This window comes from Tachysurus vachellii, chromosome 6, assembly GCF_030014155.1.
Source record: "Tachysurus vachellii isolate PV-2020 chromosome 6, HZAU_Pvac_v1, whole genome shotgun sequence".
In the NCBI taxonomy this organism is placed as follows: Eukaryota; Metazoa; Chordata; class Actinopteri; order Siluriformes; family Bagridae; genus Tachysurus; species Tachysurus vachellii.
Window position 1 is genome coordinate 6,145,409 of NC_083465.1, and position 20,422 is coordinate 6,165,830.

The 20,422-nt window shown below is 38.6% G+C and overlaps 1 protein-coding gene across 2 annotated transcripts; it reads left to right on the forward strand.

The window, feature by feature from the left end:
* Positions 1-221: 221 nt before the first annotated feature.
* bmp5 (bone morphogenetic protein 5) lies at positions 222-10,021 on the forward strand. Of its 2 annotated transcripts, none has more exons than XM_060871891.1 (7): positions 222-1,137; positions 4,620-4,812; positions 6,920-7,068; positions 7,920-8,120; positions 8,405-8,484; positions 8,619-8,729; positions 8,859-10,021. In XM_060871891.1, the coding sequence occupies exons 1-7, from the start codon at positions 657-659 to the stop codon at positions 9,006-9,008; spliced, it is 1,365 nt and encodes a 454-aa protein (XP_060727874.1). In that variant the 5' UTR covers positions 222-656; the 3' UTR covers positions 9,009-10,021. The 2 variants fall into 2 exon arrangements, with proteins under 2 accessions (XP_060727874.1, XP_060727875.1); XM_060871892.1 differs by having other exon boundaries at positions 8,408-8,484; positions 8,859-10,020.
* Positions 10,022-20,422: the final 10,401 nt, after the last annotated feature.

Genomic DNA, 20,422 nt, shown 5'->3' on the forward strand with positions numbered 1-20,422 from the left:
ATATACATACAGGATAAAATGATTTAGACTAGAAACTGCATGGACTAAACCACATCCGAGGACGTTTTTCTTCTTTGGGTGTCGAATATCAAGTGTCTCTAATTTCACACTGAAGCGTGGACAACTAGACTTCATGCGACCGCTAGAGGTGAACATGAATGCTGTGTGTGGGACGGACTACTGGGTCTGAACTCCCCCACACACACATGTCTACACTTCCAGCGCTGGTGCTCCACTGAGTCTAAGACGCACAAACCGACTCCTCACTCGGATCTCCGTCTCGTCCCCGACTCGTGCTGTTTTCTGCTGTTTTCGGATCACTAACCACACAGAACTTAAGAAGCAATCTATAACTCGGGATTTCTCTTCCCTGGAACTACTGTGGGTTCAAACCAAACAAGTCGATCGAAAGAGTTTCGAAGTTTACGCATGAATCAAAAGAAGGACCAAGCGTGATGTGAACCATCAGACTACAAAGGACTGCGCCAATCAGACGGACACAAGGTGCACTTTAACCTAGACGATCGTTTCTGTTCTGCGTTATTATTTTATTGCTTATTATTTATTAGTATTATGAATGGTACACGCACTGTCATGGAGCTCATCAACAGCCCGAGACCTGAGTGGTGAAGAAACAGCATCATAAGATCGCAGCTATGAAGGTCTTAAGGCGTTACGACGGCGCGGCCTTCGCAGTCGTCTGGAGCTTCCTGGGCTTCCTACAGAGTGTCCAGTGCGCTTTAGGGGACAACCATGTTCACTCGAGCTTCATTTACAGACGCCTGAGAAACCACGAGCGCAGAGAAATCCAAAGGGAGATTCTCTCCATCCTGGGTTTGCCCCATCGTCCGAAACCCTTCTCTCCGTCCAAGCAGGCATCCTCGGCACCTCTCTTCATGCTTGATCTATACAACGCCATGACGACCGAGGAAACAGAAGAGGATGCACTACTCGAAGGCACAGGCAAAGCGATCAGTTTAAACTCTTTGGGAAATTCGCGTAAAAGTCAACACAGCGCTCCATACGGATATTCACGCGCGCCTGTGGCCTGGACAAGTCAGAGTCCACCTTTGGCTACTTCACACGACTCAAACTTTCTGAACGATGCCGACATGGTCATGAGCTTTGTGAATCTGGGTATGTATAAACATTACCCGAGGAACTGGATGCCTTTTTTAAAACCGTTTCTATTTGTGGATCATCGGGTTTGGAGAAGCGCATAACGCACCAAACACAATGCAATCGCATATCAGACAATTCTAGTCTATTATATGAGCACTAAACATAGTATGTTTGTCCAAGCTAGTCAGTGCAATAAACCCGTAATAAGCTCATACTCACAGGTAAGTCTTTATACCATGCATTAGTAAAACTGCAAAGACTTCACTTGTGCATCATGGCAAAATATTACAGGGGCACCATGATGTGAAACCTGTAGAAAACAAAACACATCTAGATGCAGAAAAAGCTCCTGTGTTCACAAATAGAACGTTGTTCACAGTAATGTTTTCCTTTGGGGGAAGGTGGGTGGGGGTGGTTTGCGGTAGCCACACAATACACAATAAATGTAGTACTATTTTAGCGTATGATTTCATTTAGCTATATTCAGACCGGTACTGTTGTGGAGTACTTTCAAAAAAAACTTTCAAAACTTTCCAGGGATGCTGAAAATTTTGCAGCTTGAGACCCCTCGAAATGTTAGAAATTCCACTGACCTCAAGAGTTAAAAAACTGTTTATATATAGATTCATATTTTGGATTTTTGTTTGCAGAGTAAAGCTTTTTCCCTCCCTGCAGAACACATTAGGCCGAACATGGCATTATTTGTAGGCTTGATTGTTTTTGTGATGTTAAAATGCAGGATTCAAGTCATCAGTTAAACAAGGTAGATGGTAACTGTTACAAACTTGATAACACATTTGATAACTTTGATAACGATAGGTTATAATTTCAATCGTTGTAACTAAGTAAACTAAAAAAAAACAAAGCACACATATATCCTCTGGTTTGGGTTCCTAGACCTCACTTTGAGAATCGCTGGCTTATACAATATGTAATAGGTTAATTCACTAATTCTCCATTCATGAAATTGAACATAAAATGAAGCAAAATCTGTAGAACAAAGCCTGTAGACGATAACCAGTGTATTGCTCCTACTTTTGTGTTTAGATAAATATAAATCACACCCTAGATTTTTACATGAAGCAAGTCCCGATGTTGTCAGTGCACATTACATACAACCAGTTAAATCTATGAGGCATTACGAATCATAATTATATAGACGGATTACGCTGCGAATACGTGAATCTGCAACGAGTAATTCAAAATTCTTAACGTCTTTTTTTAGGTGTGCTAAATTTATGAGAACAATTTATAGTTCCTACTCCAAAAGCGACGTAATCTTACGTTTAAGTAGCGTCTGTACTTACATTTTTTTGACACCCTTTCATTTACAACCTATAGGCTGAACCCTATGCAGCGTGCCATTTAAATCTCCATAATCCAGATAAAATAGAACACGGTCTTTGGAAACTCTGAGACAATTACAGGTTAGAAAAGGAAAAGACACTGGCCACTAAAGAGTGTTATTATATCAGATAATTTGTAAAGCCTCTGTAGTGTCTGTGTAAATTCATTTAGACATAGTATAGTACACATGGTATGGAAGGCAGGGGGGAAAGCAGGAAACATTAAATAAATACTATAAGACATGCTCAAGTGTTGTGCTGAATACATGCGATTAAGGCCCCGGTTTCTGGAATGTTGTGTGTTTTAAAAGAGTCACAGCGATACGCATGATTAAGGCCGTAATGCTTCAGTAGCCATGACCCCTCTTGACCAGAAGCTCATGCAAACTTATCACATGAATGTTTGACCTGTGGATAATTTGGCTTAATTATTTCCTGTTGTTAAAGGGAGGACAGGGGACAGGGTAGACCGGTTTGGGTCATGAAACCTTTGTTTCATGAAGTGTTGCCGCTTCTCACGTCCGAAATTGTGACCGCGAGTTCATGGTCATTTTGCATCGTGTTTCACTAGAGCTGGGATTACTAAAATTGACTTTTGTGTTTTAGCCGGTTACTGTATTTATAAGTTGTCAAATTGTCAAAAATAATAGCTGTAATTTCTTGACATGAGAGTGGGAAAAAAGAAAGCAGATTAAATTTCTGGCTGACCTTCTGAAACATTTCCGTTTAGGTAGCCCACAAAGAACGCTATCACAATGACTACACAACACATGTTTTCAATTAGAATCATGAGGGAATGTACACTAGACGTCTAATTTAAAATGAGATGGACGGAATCAGTGTTTGCAGTTAAAAGATGATGAAAAAAACAAAAAACACTATACCAAAGTATTCCTAATTAATGCTATATTTATATTTTGATGTACTCTTTTAAAGAGATTTTTGAAAATATTAGAAATATGAAATTCGGTAGAATTAAATATGAAAATTCAGGGCAGTTTGGGGCAGCAACACACATACATAACAGATGTGGCTCAGAGTGTGGAGTCTGTTCCAAAAAGTCGTGCTTTAAATGAATCCTGTGAATTAAACCAGTGCTGTCTGTGTCCTGACAGGCCCCGACCTCTGTTCTTAATTAACTGGCCGGGCTTGAAGTTGAGCCTGAGCAGCTGGTATGAGTCGGACCTGGCCTCTGACCTCTTCCTGTTAAGTAGCCATAGACTTTCACTATAGATAAATTATCAGAGAAACAGTGCTGCGTTATATCACTGACACCATGGAACTACAATCCTGTCTCCTTAGTTATCACTTTGCACTCTTATTTTAGGCCTTGTATATAGCTGTAGGGATGATTTCACCGCTTCTACGTCTTACTATCGTGTACTACAATGTATAAACATCTGGTTGTTTAGATCCTAGATATTTGGATCTTTCCAAGTTCACGGAGTCTATAAATCAGGGATGTTGTGGTTTAAAGCTCTGGCTGTACGTTTATACTGTTTCAGTGTTATGAGTTTAGGAAAACAATAAATCTTTACTCGAGACATATTTCTACATATCTTATTTTAGCATCAGAACATCTTATTATCGTTGGAACGTGTGTACTTTAAACATGACAGTTAAAAAGGAAAGCAAAATATGTGAAATATGTTAATATTGCCAGCCTGTCTTAAGAGGAACAAACACTTTATCTTGTAGACTTGTCTATGCTTAAGGGCAGAGGGTCATTAGTAAACGCCTGTTTTGGTTAACGGCCAGATCATTCATCATACTGAGAGAATACTGAAAGCTCACAGCAAAGGGCAAGTAAAAAAAAAAAAAAAAAAAAAAACTATATATATATATATATATATATATATATATATATATATATATATATATATATATATATACACACACACATATATATATACACACACACACATATATATATATATATATATAAAACATTACCTCTGCTCATTTAACAAATTAGAGATTTTTTTTTTCCCTACACCGAAATGTTTAAGTTTAGATATTTTCACATCATGTGTGAGATGATATCATACCTTTCCAGAAAAGACCTCTTGATCTAAAGAGAATGGAGGTCTGTACCGTTTTTTTTTTTCTTTCTTCTTTCCTCCAACACTCTTCCGTTGCTCTCTTTTGCAGTGGAGCGAGACAGGGATTTTTCCCACCAGAGGAGACACTATAAAGAGTTCCGTTTTGACCTGACTCAAATTCCGGATGGCGAGGCCGTAACAGCAGCAGAGTTTCGCATCTATAAAGATCACAGTCATGGGAGACATGAAAACGTCACTCTAAAGGTCTCCATATACCAGGTGATCAAGGAATATCAAAACAGGTGAGTGCAATTTACATACTCATATATATAACATCAATGCACTATTGTAGAGTTAAAAGCATTACTGCTCAAGACAGCAAGTATTACAGTGTATAATGTTACTAGGTCAAGCTTGATGTCTTTTTTACTGTGCTTTACTGGGACACAGATGATATTGTTACAGTATGGAACATGGCATTAAATTTACATCGTAAAGCCTTTTTTTTTTTTTTTTCGGGAAAGAACAGGATGCAAAAACTCATTGCTATTCCCATTCCTTGGCATCACAGTCATCTGAAAACACTTTCTGGATTAAATTGTCAAACCATTTGCGGTTCCATTTTTCCATTAGTACTTTTAAGACCATGGCTGCTCTGTAAAACACTTTAGGTAGGCAATCAGGCAGAAAATAAAAGGACATCCTGTTTACACTAGCGTATGTCTGGAGTCTGTCTGGAGTCTTCTCTAGTGGTGATTAAACAGCATGTTTCAGGAAGTTTTAAGAGTGTAATTTGTCACCATTGAAACACTGACCTGTCTTTGCCCACACGTGTCAGTTAATATACTGTTTCTCTCCACATTCTTGAAAGCTAAACAAGCAGTTCATCCCTTTTTGTACTGTAAGATCTGAAATCAGACTGTTTTTAAGTCAGTCTAGATTCTGCTTTAATTATTTTTTTTTATGACCGCTAGTACAATGTATTGCAGTCTGCTTAGCTTGTAATCAATAATTTGCTAATACTTTGCCACAAGTGTGAAATACAATGTGGTTAATGTTTTATTTGTGTTATGAATTTATCACAGTAGATGGTTTGAGAACACATAAAAGCTAAGCATTGTGCAATACTGACTTTTTACTAAAAGACACCCATTTAAAAGAATACACAGTCATGATCAGTGGGCGAGTGGAGAACACTTCCATTCTGAAACACTGAGTTAGAAGCAGCTGTGATTATGTACTTTATCTAACCTTAAAGCTTGCAGTCATTCAAGCCCTTTGGCTGTGTACGTCTAGTTTCTTTATTCTCAGCAAATGGAGAGACTATGCACGTGTTGTGAGATTGTGTTATTAGTTCTGTCCATTCGATCCCTGCACTGCTTCACTCTCACCATGTTCACTGATAAAAATCCCAGAGATCAAAGGTTTCCATTAACAGGCCATTTGCAAGTTTCCCCTACATATGAAATCTCGGAAACCCGTTTGGTTATCGGCCTTTTGATATATCCCAACCACTTTGTCAGACGTCCCAAACAGGGCCATCTGCTTCTAATAATGTCCTCTGTGAGAGAAGAGCCACATCCGTACAGAGTGCCAACATCCCACCTGCCCCTTTTACAGTCATAGTGCTCTGGAAAAGAAACCTGTTACTTATCTTTAGTCATACATGGCCAGACCGTATACATAGCCAATACCTACCAGGCGTGAATGATATGTGAGGAGAGATATGTGACTCCTGGGATGCTGACAAGGTGGTTTAAAGCAACCGTGGCCATCAAAGGCTTACCGCTAAGTCTGCTTTTATGAGCAATAGGCCTCGCTGCCTCAGTCTTTGCTGTGAATTTTCTTTTCATAAATGGAATTTCACAACATAGCACCCAATTCTTAATAGCCGAACTAGGAAATGCCAAGAAACAAGAGTGTTCTGTGGCTGTTCTACAAAAATGTGTTAAAAAAAAAGGAACAAAATAAAATTGGACTAAGATAAATCCGTTGGCAATTATGTGGGGAAATGCTTTTAGTATAACTAAATCTCCTGGATTAGGGTGTTTATATTTAAAAAAAAAAAAAAAAAAAATGAAGGAGCAAAGTCTACGAAAAGCTATTTGTGGTGTGATTAGAACCAAAGTGTGCACGTAGCATGTCTGGGCCTGTTACTGTCTCTGATCAGCTTTGTTTTGTGACTTGTCTGTTCTCATGGTGTGTGGCCCACAGCCTGTTTTGGAACACCAGACAATTAGATTAACTGGAATTGCCGGTCCATGATATTGATGCCAAGATGACAGAGGAATACCTGGAACAGATTTATATTGAAACTTGCATTTGGCAGTGGTTATTGGATAATTCGGGCCTTTTATGACCACCATTTATCTTACAGCTGAACTCTGTGTTGCTGAATGTGTTATTTAGGGATGCAGAGACATTTCTGCTCGATTCGAAGAAAATTCGTGCCTCAGATGGAGGATGGCTGGTGTTTGACATCACAGCCACCAGTAACCATTGGGTGCTTAACCCTCAGCAGAACATGGGCCTTCAGCTCTGTGTAGAGACAATGGACGGTAAGGAAGTGACACGGATGTTATTTGTAGCAGATCTAAGTAATAACGGTTGCTTTGTAAAGTTGCCTATGCCTTGTGGCATTAAAATTCAGTACTCAAACTCATGCACATAGTAGGAAACTTTCTTTAAACAGTTATTATAAGGCCTGGAAAAATCACTAACTCAGGCCCTTGGGATAAGCAGATTTCATGTCTGGGCTTTTCATTATTTATTTATAGGTGAGTTTGACAACTAGAAAGAAGAAATCCAAATCCTGCTCCATATTGTGTATGTAGCGATGTTTAAATTGAATGCATTTCATGGTATGCGTTTTTTCCCCCATTTATTTACTTTTTTAAATAAGCAGGTCTATGGAAATATTGATGAAAATAATGTTCCGCTCAAAACTCCAATACATTTCTCATGCTTATTATGTGCAGTCGGCTTGTCACGAGACACCATCCAGAGTCAGATAATGCTGAAGATGTTAGCCAAGGACTTTATTAAATTGGATTATTCAGTCATTAATTAAATGTTACTTGCACGGTAACATATTTATCCACAAACAAACAACCAAGGTGCATATAGATAAAAATATTATTCTCAGTGAATGTCCTTTTGTCATTTGTTTGACATTTTCTATCATTTCCACATGTTTCCTGGCTTAATGCTGCATGACCCAAAGCAGACAGCTAACACAGCTCATATATGTTGTATAATTTTATCAGGGGTTGCTGGTTATTTAAACATAGATAAAGATATGTTTATTGTTGGACAGTTTGTTACCCATGTCTGTACTGCTGAAAAAAACAAAAAAAAACAAAAAAACTTGTTTGACATTTTTAAATGTGTTCAACCTTTAAATATATAGGTCGAAGCATCAACATGAAATCGGCTGGGATCATTGGCAGGAGTGGGCCGCAATCAAAGCAGCCTTTTCTTGTGGCATTTTTCAAAGCCAGTGAAGTGTTGCTGCGCTCTGTCCGAGCCACGGGGGGAAAGAGGAAGAATCCAAGCAGAAACAAAAGCCGAAACCCTCAACCGAAACCCTCACAAACCACCAAGATTGGAGGTAGAATATAATATTTAATGAAACCTGCATATAGGCAATATAATTAACTTTGAATATAGATTAAACATCATACGCTTCTCTAAAGCTTTAGGGAACATAAGGTTCCCAGGTTAAGCCTTGCTTAACATCATTATTTGGGAGAATACCTTCAAGCAGCTGGACATAGAGAAAAAGTGCTCATGAGGGTTGGAAACAGAGCCCACCCATGCAGGAGTAGACTAAACAACAGTAAATGACTAAGCTCACATTTGAACACTGATGGTGGGTTTTCGGTTGCCTTTATCTAGATCCAAACATCAGCGAACAGAAGCAAGCCTGCAAGAAGCATGAGCTTTATGTCAGCTTCCGTGAATTAGGATGGCAGGTAGGGGGCATGCTTCAGAGAAACAAAGAGGAACCCAAATTTGTTCTCTAGAAATAAGACCATTGATGCTTTTCTCACTTGACACGTTGTCTTCTCTCTCTACCTTTCGATCTCTTTCTTTTTGTTTTCTCTAGGACTGGATAATTGCCCCTGAGGGCTATGCAGCATTTTATTGTGATGGAGAATGCTCATTTCCACTCAATGCACATATGAATGCAACAAACCATGCAATTGTGCAAACTCTGGTAAATATATATATATGCTAAGAAAATGAAGTGCATGTGTCATGATTACACAATGAAACCAGATATCAGTGACATACCATGACTACTTCACCGATTTCACCCATTTCATTTTGTTCGTCTTCCATTCAGGTCCATCTCATGTCTCCTGACAATGTGCCAAAGCCTTGCTGTGCACCGACCAAGCTGAACGCGATATCGGTGCTATACTTTGACGACAGCTCAAATGTAATTCTGAAAAAATATCGCAATATGGTCGTCAGGTCTTGTGGGTGCCACTGAAGTCCATGTATGTACCTGGGCAAAGTCAGTGGGGTTTATACATTAAGTTCATTTTTAACTGGAGACTCTAGAGTAAGCATTTTTTTTGTAAACCCTGCCACCTATAATATAGCTGGAAGTAAAAAAAAACAAAAAAAAACCCACACATACCAGATAGATACTGTAGTTTTGAGATTTACAGTGATGTACAGTGTTATGTATATATTAGCTCATGAATGTGCTTATTTATTTGGCTTTATTTTGAAATAATAAAAGACATGTTGAACATTTACCATTTGCAGATAATAAATGCTCTTTCTGAATCCCTATTTAAATGGCCAGTCAATTAAGCAGCAGCTATTATTAACCCTTTTGATCATGAACAATATTTCTGGCAATTTTAAATGCTGGTGTTTTGAATCCCTGCAGAATTTATATGAATTTACATTAGTAATTTGAATAATATATATTACATTTATTGTATTAGGACAATGTTAATGTGTTATTAAATATGTTTCCAAAAAAAAAATGCTACTGAAATATCTTTTTTCCCCCCCTTTATTCTACACAAGCTCTACAGTCATCCTTTGTCTTAATTCTGCTTTAAAGTCTTCCACGGTTATAAATAGCATTTGTGAATAAATCATTTCACTTCCTTGCAACTTGCACTAGCACAGATTTCAAGCTAGTGTCTTATGCAAGCATGGCTTACATCTAAACACTCATTCATCACTGTCTGTCCGTACCTGTATTACTATTGGACTATAATTATCCAAATCCGACATCACTCACAACGAGGATGGTTTGATTCCTTTAAAGGAACTCGGATTCCTTTCGAGGTTTATTCTCATGCCATCGCAGGGATTTATTTTCCTTGCTTGAAGCTCACTCATCAAAGCTTTAGACACAGATTTCTGTAAAGCTGCTTTGTGGTCATGGATAATGTTATACATACAAGTTCAACTGAATTTCATCTTGGTGTCATTAAGCTTTGTTAAGAAATTGTCACCTGCATAATTACCATTGTTGAGTAAAATCCAAATGAATGAATGAAATCTTGATGATAGGAAATGGTTTGAATTAAATGCTTTTTTTTAAATCTGCTTACACCAATATGCGTAGAACAATAAATGATGCTTAAAAATATCTTGTTTCGTCAAGATTTTTAGACAATGCAGCAGAATTTCCACCTTAATATACATTAGATATTCATTCATTCACTCATTTTCTACCGCTTATCCGAACTACCACAGGGAGCCTGTGCCTATCTCAGGCGTCATCGGGCATCAAGGCAGGATACACCCTGGACGGAGTGCCAACCCATCGCAGGGCACACACACACACTCTCATTCACTCACACACTATGGACAATTTTCCAGAGATGCCAATCAACCTACCATGCATGTCTTTGGACCGGGGGAGGAAACCGGAGTACCCGGAGGAAACCCCCGAGGCACGGGGAGAACATGCAAACTCCACACACACAAGGTGGAGGCGGGAATCGAACCCCAACCCTGGAGGTGTGAGGCGAACGTGTTAACCACTAAGCCACCCTACGTTAGATATATTTTGAGAAATGTTATTGTATTAAAGGAAAAATTTAATTCTGGTCCCAAAAAAAAACAAAACAAAAAAGACAAACTTTTACTTCAAAGGTTTTGAAATATTTTTAAAAAAAAAATCATCTAAAAATTGGACCTTGTACTTTGTACATGAACCCCAAATAAACTCAGAATTCCTCCTGGAACCTCCTCAACGTGGAATTCTGACTCCAAAAGGAAGTTTTTCCTCAACCCTTCAGCAGTCCTTCATACAGTATGATGGTGTCTTGGACATTCCGCTCACACTACAACCAGTAGATAAAACACCGCTATTTTAGATACGTTTACAGAAGCGTTTACTATATAGATCGATATAGACACATTAGTTTTCCTAAATCTGTAACAACTGCACATAGATTGTACAGAGAAAATAAATACATCACTATTATTAGCTGGATTACTTGTTGGTAGCATTGCTTTAAGCCACTTTAAAGCTCGAACACACCAAGCTCAAAAATACTGTTATTCCTAGTTCAGACATTCTGATTTAAGTCGAATGCAGAATTATTTGCTCGTCATTTGCTCCAACTCTCTTCACTTGTTTTTTAAACCTGTAGCTTTGCTTCAATTGAAATAGATTAGATTTATATACTGTATGTCAGCACTAGCAAGAGGATGACGCCCTCGATTTACAGGAATATTTACCGAGATATACTTGACATTGATCTGGGATTCTACTTCACATTGTTCAAAGTTGAGTGACCGGATTACACTTGATTAAACGCAGCCATGCAGACAAGCAGATGTTATGCGAGCTGTATATAAAAACAAGTGTTGACATAGGATGACTAGAGGAGGCCACCTGCTAACTTAATTTATGGCAGTGCAGATGATTTGCATTCCTGTGGCCCGCTGCCCTGCATGATTACTGCTGCCACTTCACAATTCCGTCTACTGTTTAATATTGTGGGATTCTTTCCAGTTCTGGTAAATGTCTTCCTTTCTGCCCAGATGAATGGGCTCCTATTTGATGGGATTTTCTGCCAAAGGGCACTAAGCTCTGTGGCCGCTAGAAAAAGAACGGTTAGCGTCCTGAACATGAATTAATGTACCATGTGATGCTATATAACACATGTACACGTCCAACTAGGGAAACCGGAGAGTGAGTCAGAGATGGTCTGACGTTCATTTCATCTTCTTTCCGTCACATTCGGGCTCAAATGGCATCTTCTCTAAACAGCTATTAAACTCCTCAGGGACATAAATGTGAAGCAGTATTTTGATTTGAGGTTTCCTAAGCCATAACACCGAGGGACATGGCCCACTAGATTACAAACGTCAGCTATGTGCTCCTGTAAATCATGGTTTTACCTTGAATTGAGGCCCTGTTTCTGCTCTTTGTGCTTTATGAACTTGACGTCCTTCAAATTCACAAGTATATTATACCGAGCCAGTTGCCAAAAGGTCTTTTTTTTTCCTTGTTACCACATTGTGACTATAAAAACTAACAGACTTGCAGTAAAGCCATGAACTTCTACAAACTGCTTACAGCTGACCTTCTTTCAAACTTACTGTATTATAGGCATAGAAATATACATAATCAATTTTTTTTTTTTTTTGCTTTTATTATAAAAATGATGGTTAGAATAAATGGAAGTGGTTAGAATAAAAAACAAATCATTTGGGTTCTTCATCTGGTAAAATGCACCCACTTGACTTAACTGATGCCATTTCCATTTATATTCTTCTCCTGTTACCACGATACACTCCGTCTATTTGTTTGTACTCCGCCTCTGTCTTCCTCCTTTTTTTACCCTTTTGCATGGCTTGATACTTTATTTTTTTGTGTCAGATTACAGTCAGTCCACAAAGCTGCTGGAACATTATCTAATCAAAATGTCTTGCAGTTTGTCTTCATCTTTTCCCATTTATATGCCGAGAGTGGGCTGTATAGCCTTTCATTATGTTCAATCAGAATCCTGTGAATGGATCCAACCATCTGGGTTACATATTACATGCTAAATGACACAAGACGATGCACAGAACACCAAACAAAAAACGCTGTTGTTGACATACCATTTTGTGTGTAGCCTTCACTAAGAGCACACATTTCTATGGAAAAGAGGATTGTTAAATACAGAAGACCACATGGTCACCTTTTTATGTCGTGGCGTCAAGCTGTGATGTTTTTACGCTCAGATTACTGAGACTAAAGGTATTCTGAGGTCATCTCGGAAGACTGTGTTCCATTACAACTTAATTTTTTGTTCCTTCTTTAAATAAAACAGTCCATGTGTCAGTGTCTTATTTGCAACGCGCTCAATATGAAAACAAGGCTCTATTCAAGGAGGAATAGATATCTGAAAGAGGTTTTCAGCATTGTTTACTTTTCGTGCAATTCTCGCATGGTTTCTTTACATACTTGGGTTTATAAGGGGCTTTCCATTCAGTTTCCATGCCCACCATTTACTAAAGGCTTACACAAACTGAGATCTTTTACTATTATGAAGACACATTAAATACATATACTGTTGAGCTGTTGGTTGATTTCAGAAAATATTGTGCCGTCATCTTCCTAACTTGACCTCGTAAGTGATTTAGCTCATTTCTAAAAGCTTTTTATCCTGTATTTTTGAGCTCCTTTGAAAATGTCACAATGGTCCTCTTGATTATTTTCTCTGATATTATGCTGCCTTTTTTTTTTTTTTTACACTACTTGGAAACACTTTATTTGTCTAGACACTCTACAAATAATCAAAAAAACCTTCTGTAGACATTCAGCAACCTGCCAGGTCAAACTAATTTCAACAGATTAACATGTTTGGTTTGTTCTTTATCTAGATTCTAGCAGATGTCTAGTTCTGTTGCTGTGATCCTTAAGACTATTCTGTACTTAATCCATTATCACATTCTGACTGAAAAATAAACATCATAGGAATCGAATGCACTTTCTATACACTTTGTCTGTACGGTATTGTGTAGTTATTCAATTTGAGTGTTTTTTCTGAACTAGTAAAGTACCATGTGCACTCCTTGCAGTGTGTCATTAACAAAGTGAACATGAAGGTGACCTCACATGTATAGTCTAGAAAATGTTCCTAATTAGATGCTTACAGGCCCTGTGAATAAGGCTGGCTGTTCGTTATCCTTTCTCCAACACTGCACCGATATACTGCCATGAAACGTACTGATGATCAGAGCATACATAAGTCACGAGCAGTGAATGTGCTTTGGGACTGAATCTGGATCATGGATCCAAAACTTCCACCATGTTATTTCACCAAGTTCACCAACTTCCTCTAGTCCACATCGAAGAGCTCTTATGTGCTTTTAAGAGCGCACTGAAGTTAAAGAAACACTCATATTAGTTACACTGTCAGATGCAGAAGTACTCATTAGTGGTATAGGCAGACAAATCTGTGTGTGTTTAAATCCATGTGGCATGCAGCTGAATATAAAAGGGCTTACACACTGGTTCAGAAAGCATGTGACGGTATGGTGCTTGAGTCACAGACACTGGGAGAAGGAGGAAACTTAGCTCTTAGCACTGGAGAGTGGTAAATCATAGGGATTGTTTGAGAAATTGAGAAAGCATGTTGACTGAACTTGTCGGTGTCTGGTTAAAAACTCCACCTAGTACCCGAGTGGCACTAGACTGTTGCATCATTTTGTCTGAAACGCAGACATTTGGATGCAGCATTCTTGTCTAGCATTACTCTAATTTGGTCAATTAAATGAGTCATTCACTTGCACAATTTGCCAAATTCTGATGCCTGATCATGTTACCAACAAGAGTAGAATCTGCTTCATTATGGATCTTAGCAGGATACATGTTGACTTAATACAACTGCCTTTCTAAGGATTCAGACATGAATTTTGGAGTGGTGTCACACACCTTCTGTTTTGTGTCTGACTGGATTATTGGCAAATCCAGTAGTGAAAACTGGAGATGTTGCTCCACAGCTGATGGCACTGTTCAATACCTAGACGTTAGTTTGAGGAGTAGTGACAAGGACATGTGCACACACTTTGAGGCATTGATCCACTGGAAAAATGAAAATGATTATGACAGCTGCTTCCCAGCAAGCCTGGGATAGAGGAAGAATACAAAATGCATTGCTTCTGTCTTAAGAGCCACCTAGCCATCAGACTTATGCAACTGGATAGCAGCTGTGCTCTCTCATGGTAGTCTTCTGCCTCAGAGGATGTTCGGTGCATGCTATGGCTACCTCCTGGCAATTTTCAATAGAGAACTTATGAAAACTTGAGTGATTTACCTCCTCAGTGGAGAGCAGGATTCTGATGGATTCACATCCTCAGTAGAAATTTACAAGCACAGTATCAGCACTTATTGTGACTGCCAAATAGGACATGTTGAAAACCATTATTACGCTTTTGATTTGCAGCCTACAGTATGTGAACTTCAAATGAAGCTACACAGGTGGTCTGAGATGGTAGGTTATCTATATATCCGTTTTCTATGACATGTGAAGTTACGCAAAAACCAATTAAGCTGCATTTGTTCCCCAAATTCCAACTCATTAGTCGTAAGGCAATGTATATGTAATTTCATAATATTTGCTAAAAGATATTTTAAAGTCAGTTAATTGCCAGAAATCATGTCTTTTCTGGTATTTTTCACCGACATATTAGAATGTGTTCGAATTGTATTTAAATGTTCACTACTTTTCCCATTGTATTAATTGAATAAATTGAATAATTTAGTCCTCAGCATTTCATTGTCTAGACAACCCAGGGTTAGGGTTAGCACATGTTTTTAATTTGTGACATGCTTGTACCCATGACATTGTACTCACTCAGGAACAAACTTTTACAAATCACATACATGTGGAGTATTCCAGGTCATTCACTGCTTTCTGCACAGCTTTAGCTTTGTTCTGCTCACAACCACATAGAAAAATGCTCAGCTTATTGAGTCAGGCAAGAAAAAAAACAATTTGCGAAAGAGAGACAGATCACATAAAAAACACAAAGGACAAAAGCAGTCAGGTGTGCCATGTTAGTCATTACCCCTCTAACACACCCCTAACCTCCTCCCTTGTAGTGAAGACCTGCACTAAAACCACACCCCTATCTGCTACACCTGCAAAGCACAAAAGACTTCAGTATTAAGGACAAGAAACTCCTGCTGTAATCAGACCTTGAATCTATTCATTTTTATATTAAAGAGAAAGAATTGTGGTCATATGAAGGAATAAAAATGAGCTGTAAGCTATTTTCAGGATTTATCCGATGACATTGCTTTGATGCTGGTCTAAAACCTGTTCTGGATAAGGAGTATTTATTTCCACATTTGTTCCACCCTGAAGATGAAAACGGGAAGAGTCACATTTGTTTATGACCCTCGTGTGCACTGCAAATGAAACATCTATGGTAGGGCCAATGAATAGTACATACTGTATATATATATATATATATATATTACAAATGCATTTCTCTGATGCAAATAACAGGTTGCATATAACAAAGTCATCAGGACTGTACATCCGCCTTGTTCCAAAAGATCTTTTGAAACTCAGACATTCTGTCTAATTAAAGTTCAAAATTAAAACTCAAGGTTCCACATTGATTTCAGTGAAATGTCTGCAAACATGTCAAGGGCTGCAAACGAAAAGAACTTCAAAACCTAGGCAAAGCCGTCAGACCCCCACTCACCTGCACCGTGTTGTGTAACATTACCCAGGTGGGCCTGGAGGCAATGGCTCACCTCTTTGAAGTAAACCTCAACAGCTGGTGTTTGTCAAGACGAATGTCCATGTTTTGTCCTTTAAGCTGCCGAGAAAAGCGAACGCTAAATGGTTGGGTAGGGACCTAAATTTGATGCGTCTGCTCCAGCTGGGGGCAATTTTGAATCATATTCCCTACCGCAAATTACTCCTACATAGCATTGCAGTTGATCACGGAGTTGAAACTAGACTTTAAAACATATCATCAAGATCTGCTCAAGAAGTAAATTCAATTAAGCAACTCTAAATCACAAAATTAAGGATTTTTGTAAAGCAAAATATGCTTGTGATCATATAAATGACTATAAAAGAAGAGGAATCGGGCAAATAAATTTTTTTTTTAGGATTTAGTGGTTTGGATATACATAATTTAATGCCATACAAAAATTATATTTCGTTTATTTCAATTTATTTTTTTGGGAATGTAAAACGATCTTTAATACGTAGATGTTTTTTTAAATGGTTTCTGCACTAGTATCTAAGATAAAGTTTTTGCTGTATAATGCCTCATTCAAAAGCATTACAGAGCAGTCCTTCAATGCTGAACTGACTTTGGTTCTCACAGTAAATACTGGCATCTTATTGAGCAGAATCTTAACACAAGTGCTTCCTTAAACACCCTCTATTGTTAACACCTGGGCTCAGAAGAAAGGCCCATTCACAAGTAAATTGTGGCTTTGCTTTACAGAGAGATTTTATAACAGAGCACAGTTGACATTGGCAGGAGTGGCATGGCTGACTATGAAAAACCTGCAGCCTGCTCTATTCGCAGGAGATCAATCAAGGAGGCGTGTTTCCCTGAAGCTGCAGATTTCCACTGAAGTCGGAGGGAAGGAAAGGAAGGGGGGATGCAAAATAAGCTGCTTGTGGTTTCAGCTTATTCTAGGCTAGAGGATCCACATAAAGTCCCATGACTCCTTTTGAATACACACAGGGTTCCTTGTAACACTGTCAGACTTACAGTGACAAAAGTGCCTAAGGCCTGTGGACAGCTTCATACCCCGTTCCTCCCCTGTAAACCCCCATCCACTTGTTGTCTTGGTGCATCTTCTTTAGCAGTCTCATCATCATGACTAGACACGGATTTAATATAATCACACAATGGGGCTCTGTGATGTTATCGCATGGCTCGGCTCTAAGAATCAATGCATGCTTAGGCAACAGGTGTTCAATTTATACGGAGCAAACTGTGCTAGCTAGCCAACAAGATAGCCACAACGGGAACATCCCTGCTACACTGAAACATGCCATGACTCCTGTAGGAGAAGGTGTGTGTTTCCATTGCATGATTTATATACGACTCAATATATTGCATAAACAATAGCGTAAAAATATCTACTTCAACATTTTGTAAAAACGTCTAAAATGTCTGTTAGCTTTAACAGTAGAGCTTAAAAAGCCGTTCTGAATAGTAAAGGCTGCTAAATAAATAGACAGTTGAGATTTGGAATTTTTACTACTCCTTTATGTTACAATCTAACCAGGAAGTGGATGTTTTTTAGAGAAGCTTGGGCTTAAGCGCCTTAGCTATTTACAATCCAACGTGCAACAATAAAACAGATGATTTACTATGGCTTATATATTCCATGCACCATCTTCTGGCCTTCCTCGATCCCAGCCACAGACGTATGAACTTAAATGTAACCTTTGGCAGAAAACTGAACATCGCTATATGACGTTAAGTAAGATGAGGACTTGGAGCTTGTGAATCAAAGCACAAAGCCCTATGCATTATTTAAGAGGGAACACAGCACAGACGATTGTGCAAATACAGGTGCTTCTGTTGACTGTAAACGGAATAACACCGAATGAATGGCTGTAAACTGAATATACCCATGTGAATGAATTCACTACACATCAATCCCAGAATCCTCTCCATACACACCCTAGAATTCTAGGATTAATGTGTAGTGCGTTCATTCACATCACTATGCAATTTGTCAAAAAGACCAAGACCAAGAGAGATTTTGCTCAATAGATTCTGGAAATAATTAGAACAGTCTAGTAGTGTTACTATAGGGAAAGAAAACAAATGAATATAATCCTTATAATGCCACATTCTTCCTCTTCTTTTTCTTCGTATTATTCCTAGTTATTGACTTTTTTCCACAAAGAACCTTAGACACCTGGTTCAGATTTTTCTATCACCTATAGTACTGCTGCATTGACCACAAACTAACCCTGAAATAGAGGTACGACCATATTGCTCATCTGTTACACGTTTCTTATAGTCTGAATTGGGAATCTCTTTATCATTACCATATCCATTATGCCTTAGGAGGAAATGTTGATTGTGCTACACTGGTTCTGATCACTGAATTTTTATGTTGGCCTGCTCCTGGAGTATGAACAGAATCTACAAAAGTATGAGATCCCAGCTAATACTGATTCTTCCCCTTCCCCTTCTTTTGTGCCTTCTGGACATGTTTCACTATTACAGTTACATTGACTGAAAAAATGGCGCTTATTATGACAACAGTGATTCTTTCAAGGCACCATTTTGGTGGAAATCTTCAGGATGTAGTACAAGTACAAGGTTTGTAGTGAAACATGCGGCTACTCCATCCGAGTGTAAATACAAATATATCAATCTCATTTTTGTGTCGGTTTATTTTTCAGGAAACGGTAAAGACGGAAGTGGAAAAAAAACAAAGACAGCTATGCTCTCCCAGACGAGCTTAGTGTCCTCAAAGTGGGATTTGCAGGTAATAACCCAGCACTGGGAGGGTGTGCATTTAGTGCGCTGAGTGATTTACTAAGGACTCATTGTCCTCCACAAAAAGGACTGAACAACCTGTGCTCAGAGTTATTCCAGCTATGTGCATTCAGTAGTAGTTTGGTTACTATCATAAAAATTTTTTAGCAAAGATATACTTCATCAGAATGTACTTAATCTTCAACAGTGTGCAGTATGTTTGTAATTCCTTAAATTCACATGTAGCTCGACCAAGTGCACAGATCAGAGTCCCTATACAATAAATCTAATGTATGCATAGTGTGCATCACACACACACACACACACACACACCAGAAATAAACCCACAGCCGGGGAAAAAGTTCAACTTTGGAAAAAGTCCAGCCAATGTTTTTCCAGTTTTTCCAACTGCCTAGTTTCAGTGAGCTTGTGCCCACAGTAGCCTCAGGTTCCTGTTCTTGGCTGACAGGAGTGCACACTTTACAGTCATGGTGAACAGAAAATCATTTTCGAATGCACAACACATTGGACCCTGAGGTAGATGAGCTTGCTGTGTAATCTGCAATGCTTTTCTGCTCACCATGGCTGTAAAGAGTGCTTTTTTGTCAGCTTACCTTTCAGCTTAAACCAATTCATCTTGGAATTCTCTCTTCAACAAGGCATATCCATCAGCAGAAATGCCTATAACTGGATGCCTTTTTGTTTATCACACTATTCTGTCTGGACTCTAGATGTGTATCCGAATCTCAGGATATTAGCAGTTTATAAAATACCCAAACCAGCCCATATGAGCCCATCTATGGTCTCTGAGATCACATTTTCCACATCTGATGTTTAAAATGAACATTAATTGAAGCTCGTGATTCAGGGGCGATTCTAGGGTCAGAGCTTTAGGGGTGCTGAGCACCAAATGAGCCCCACTGCCACCACCCACCCTCTTTTCACACAAAAACGAAAATATGTCTATTGAAAAATAACTTATCATTTTAACATTGATACAACTAACTCCAAAATCCAGATTTTTTTTCAGAATACCAGCTTAATTGTGAGAGTTCACACAGACTTCACTCAGCTGCTTTTCCTGACCGTTAACTCCATGTGCCTCCTTTTGTATCAACAGTCATCAGATTGGTTAGATTAGATTCAACTTTATTGTCATTGAACAAAGTAACAGGTACTTGGACAAAAAAATGTAATTCATCTTCTGTAAATTATTTACAAATGGCCATGTATCAAATTAACGATAAACTTTAACAACAGAGACACACGTACACACTACACAGGTACGCAGTTTATTTGTCGCGCTGCTGTTTTTGTTTCACGTTCTAGCAGTTAATAAACAGAACTGCATGCGTCTTGCGGAAGAACATTGTAACCGGCGCTACTTCTCTCCGTTTATGACTATGGACGAGTCACCCAGGTCCTGTGCTACTGAAATAATCCGAAAATGTT

What these genes read in the sequence shown, in the direction of transcription:
- bmp5 (XM_060871891.1), top strand. Translation starts at nt 657, where the DNA reads ATGAAGGTCTTAAGGCGTTACGACGGCGCGGCCTTCGCAGTCGTCTGG. An exon ending in CTGTGTAGAGACAATGGACG is followed by an intron (nt 7,069 to 7,919) that starts GTAAGGAAGTGA and finishes TTAAATATATAG; the next exon opens with GTCGAAGCATCAACATGAAA. An exon ending in TCCGTGAATTAGGATGGCAG is followed by an intron (nt 8,485 to 8,618) that starts GTAGGGGGCATG and finishes TGTTTTCTCTAG; the next exon opens with GACTGGATAATTGCCCCTGA.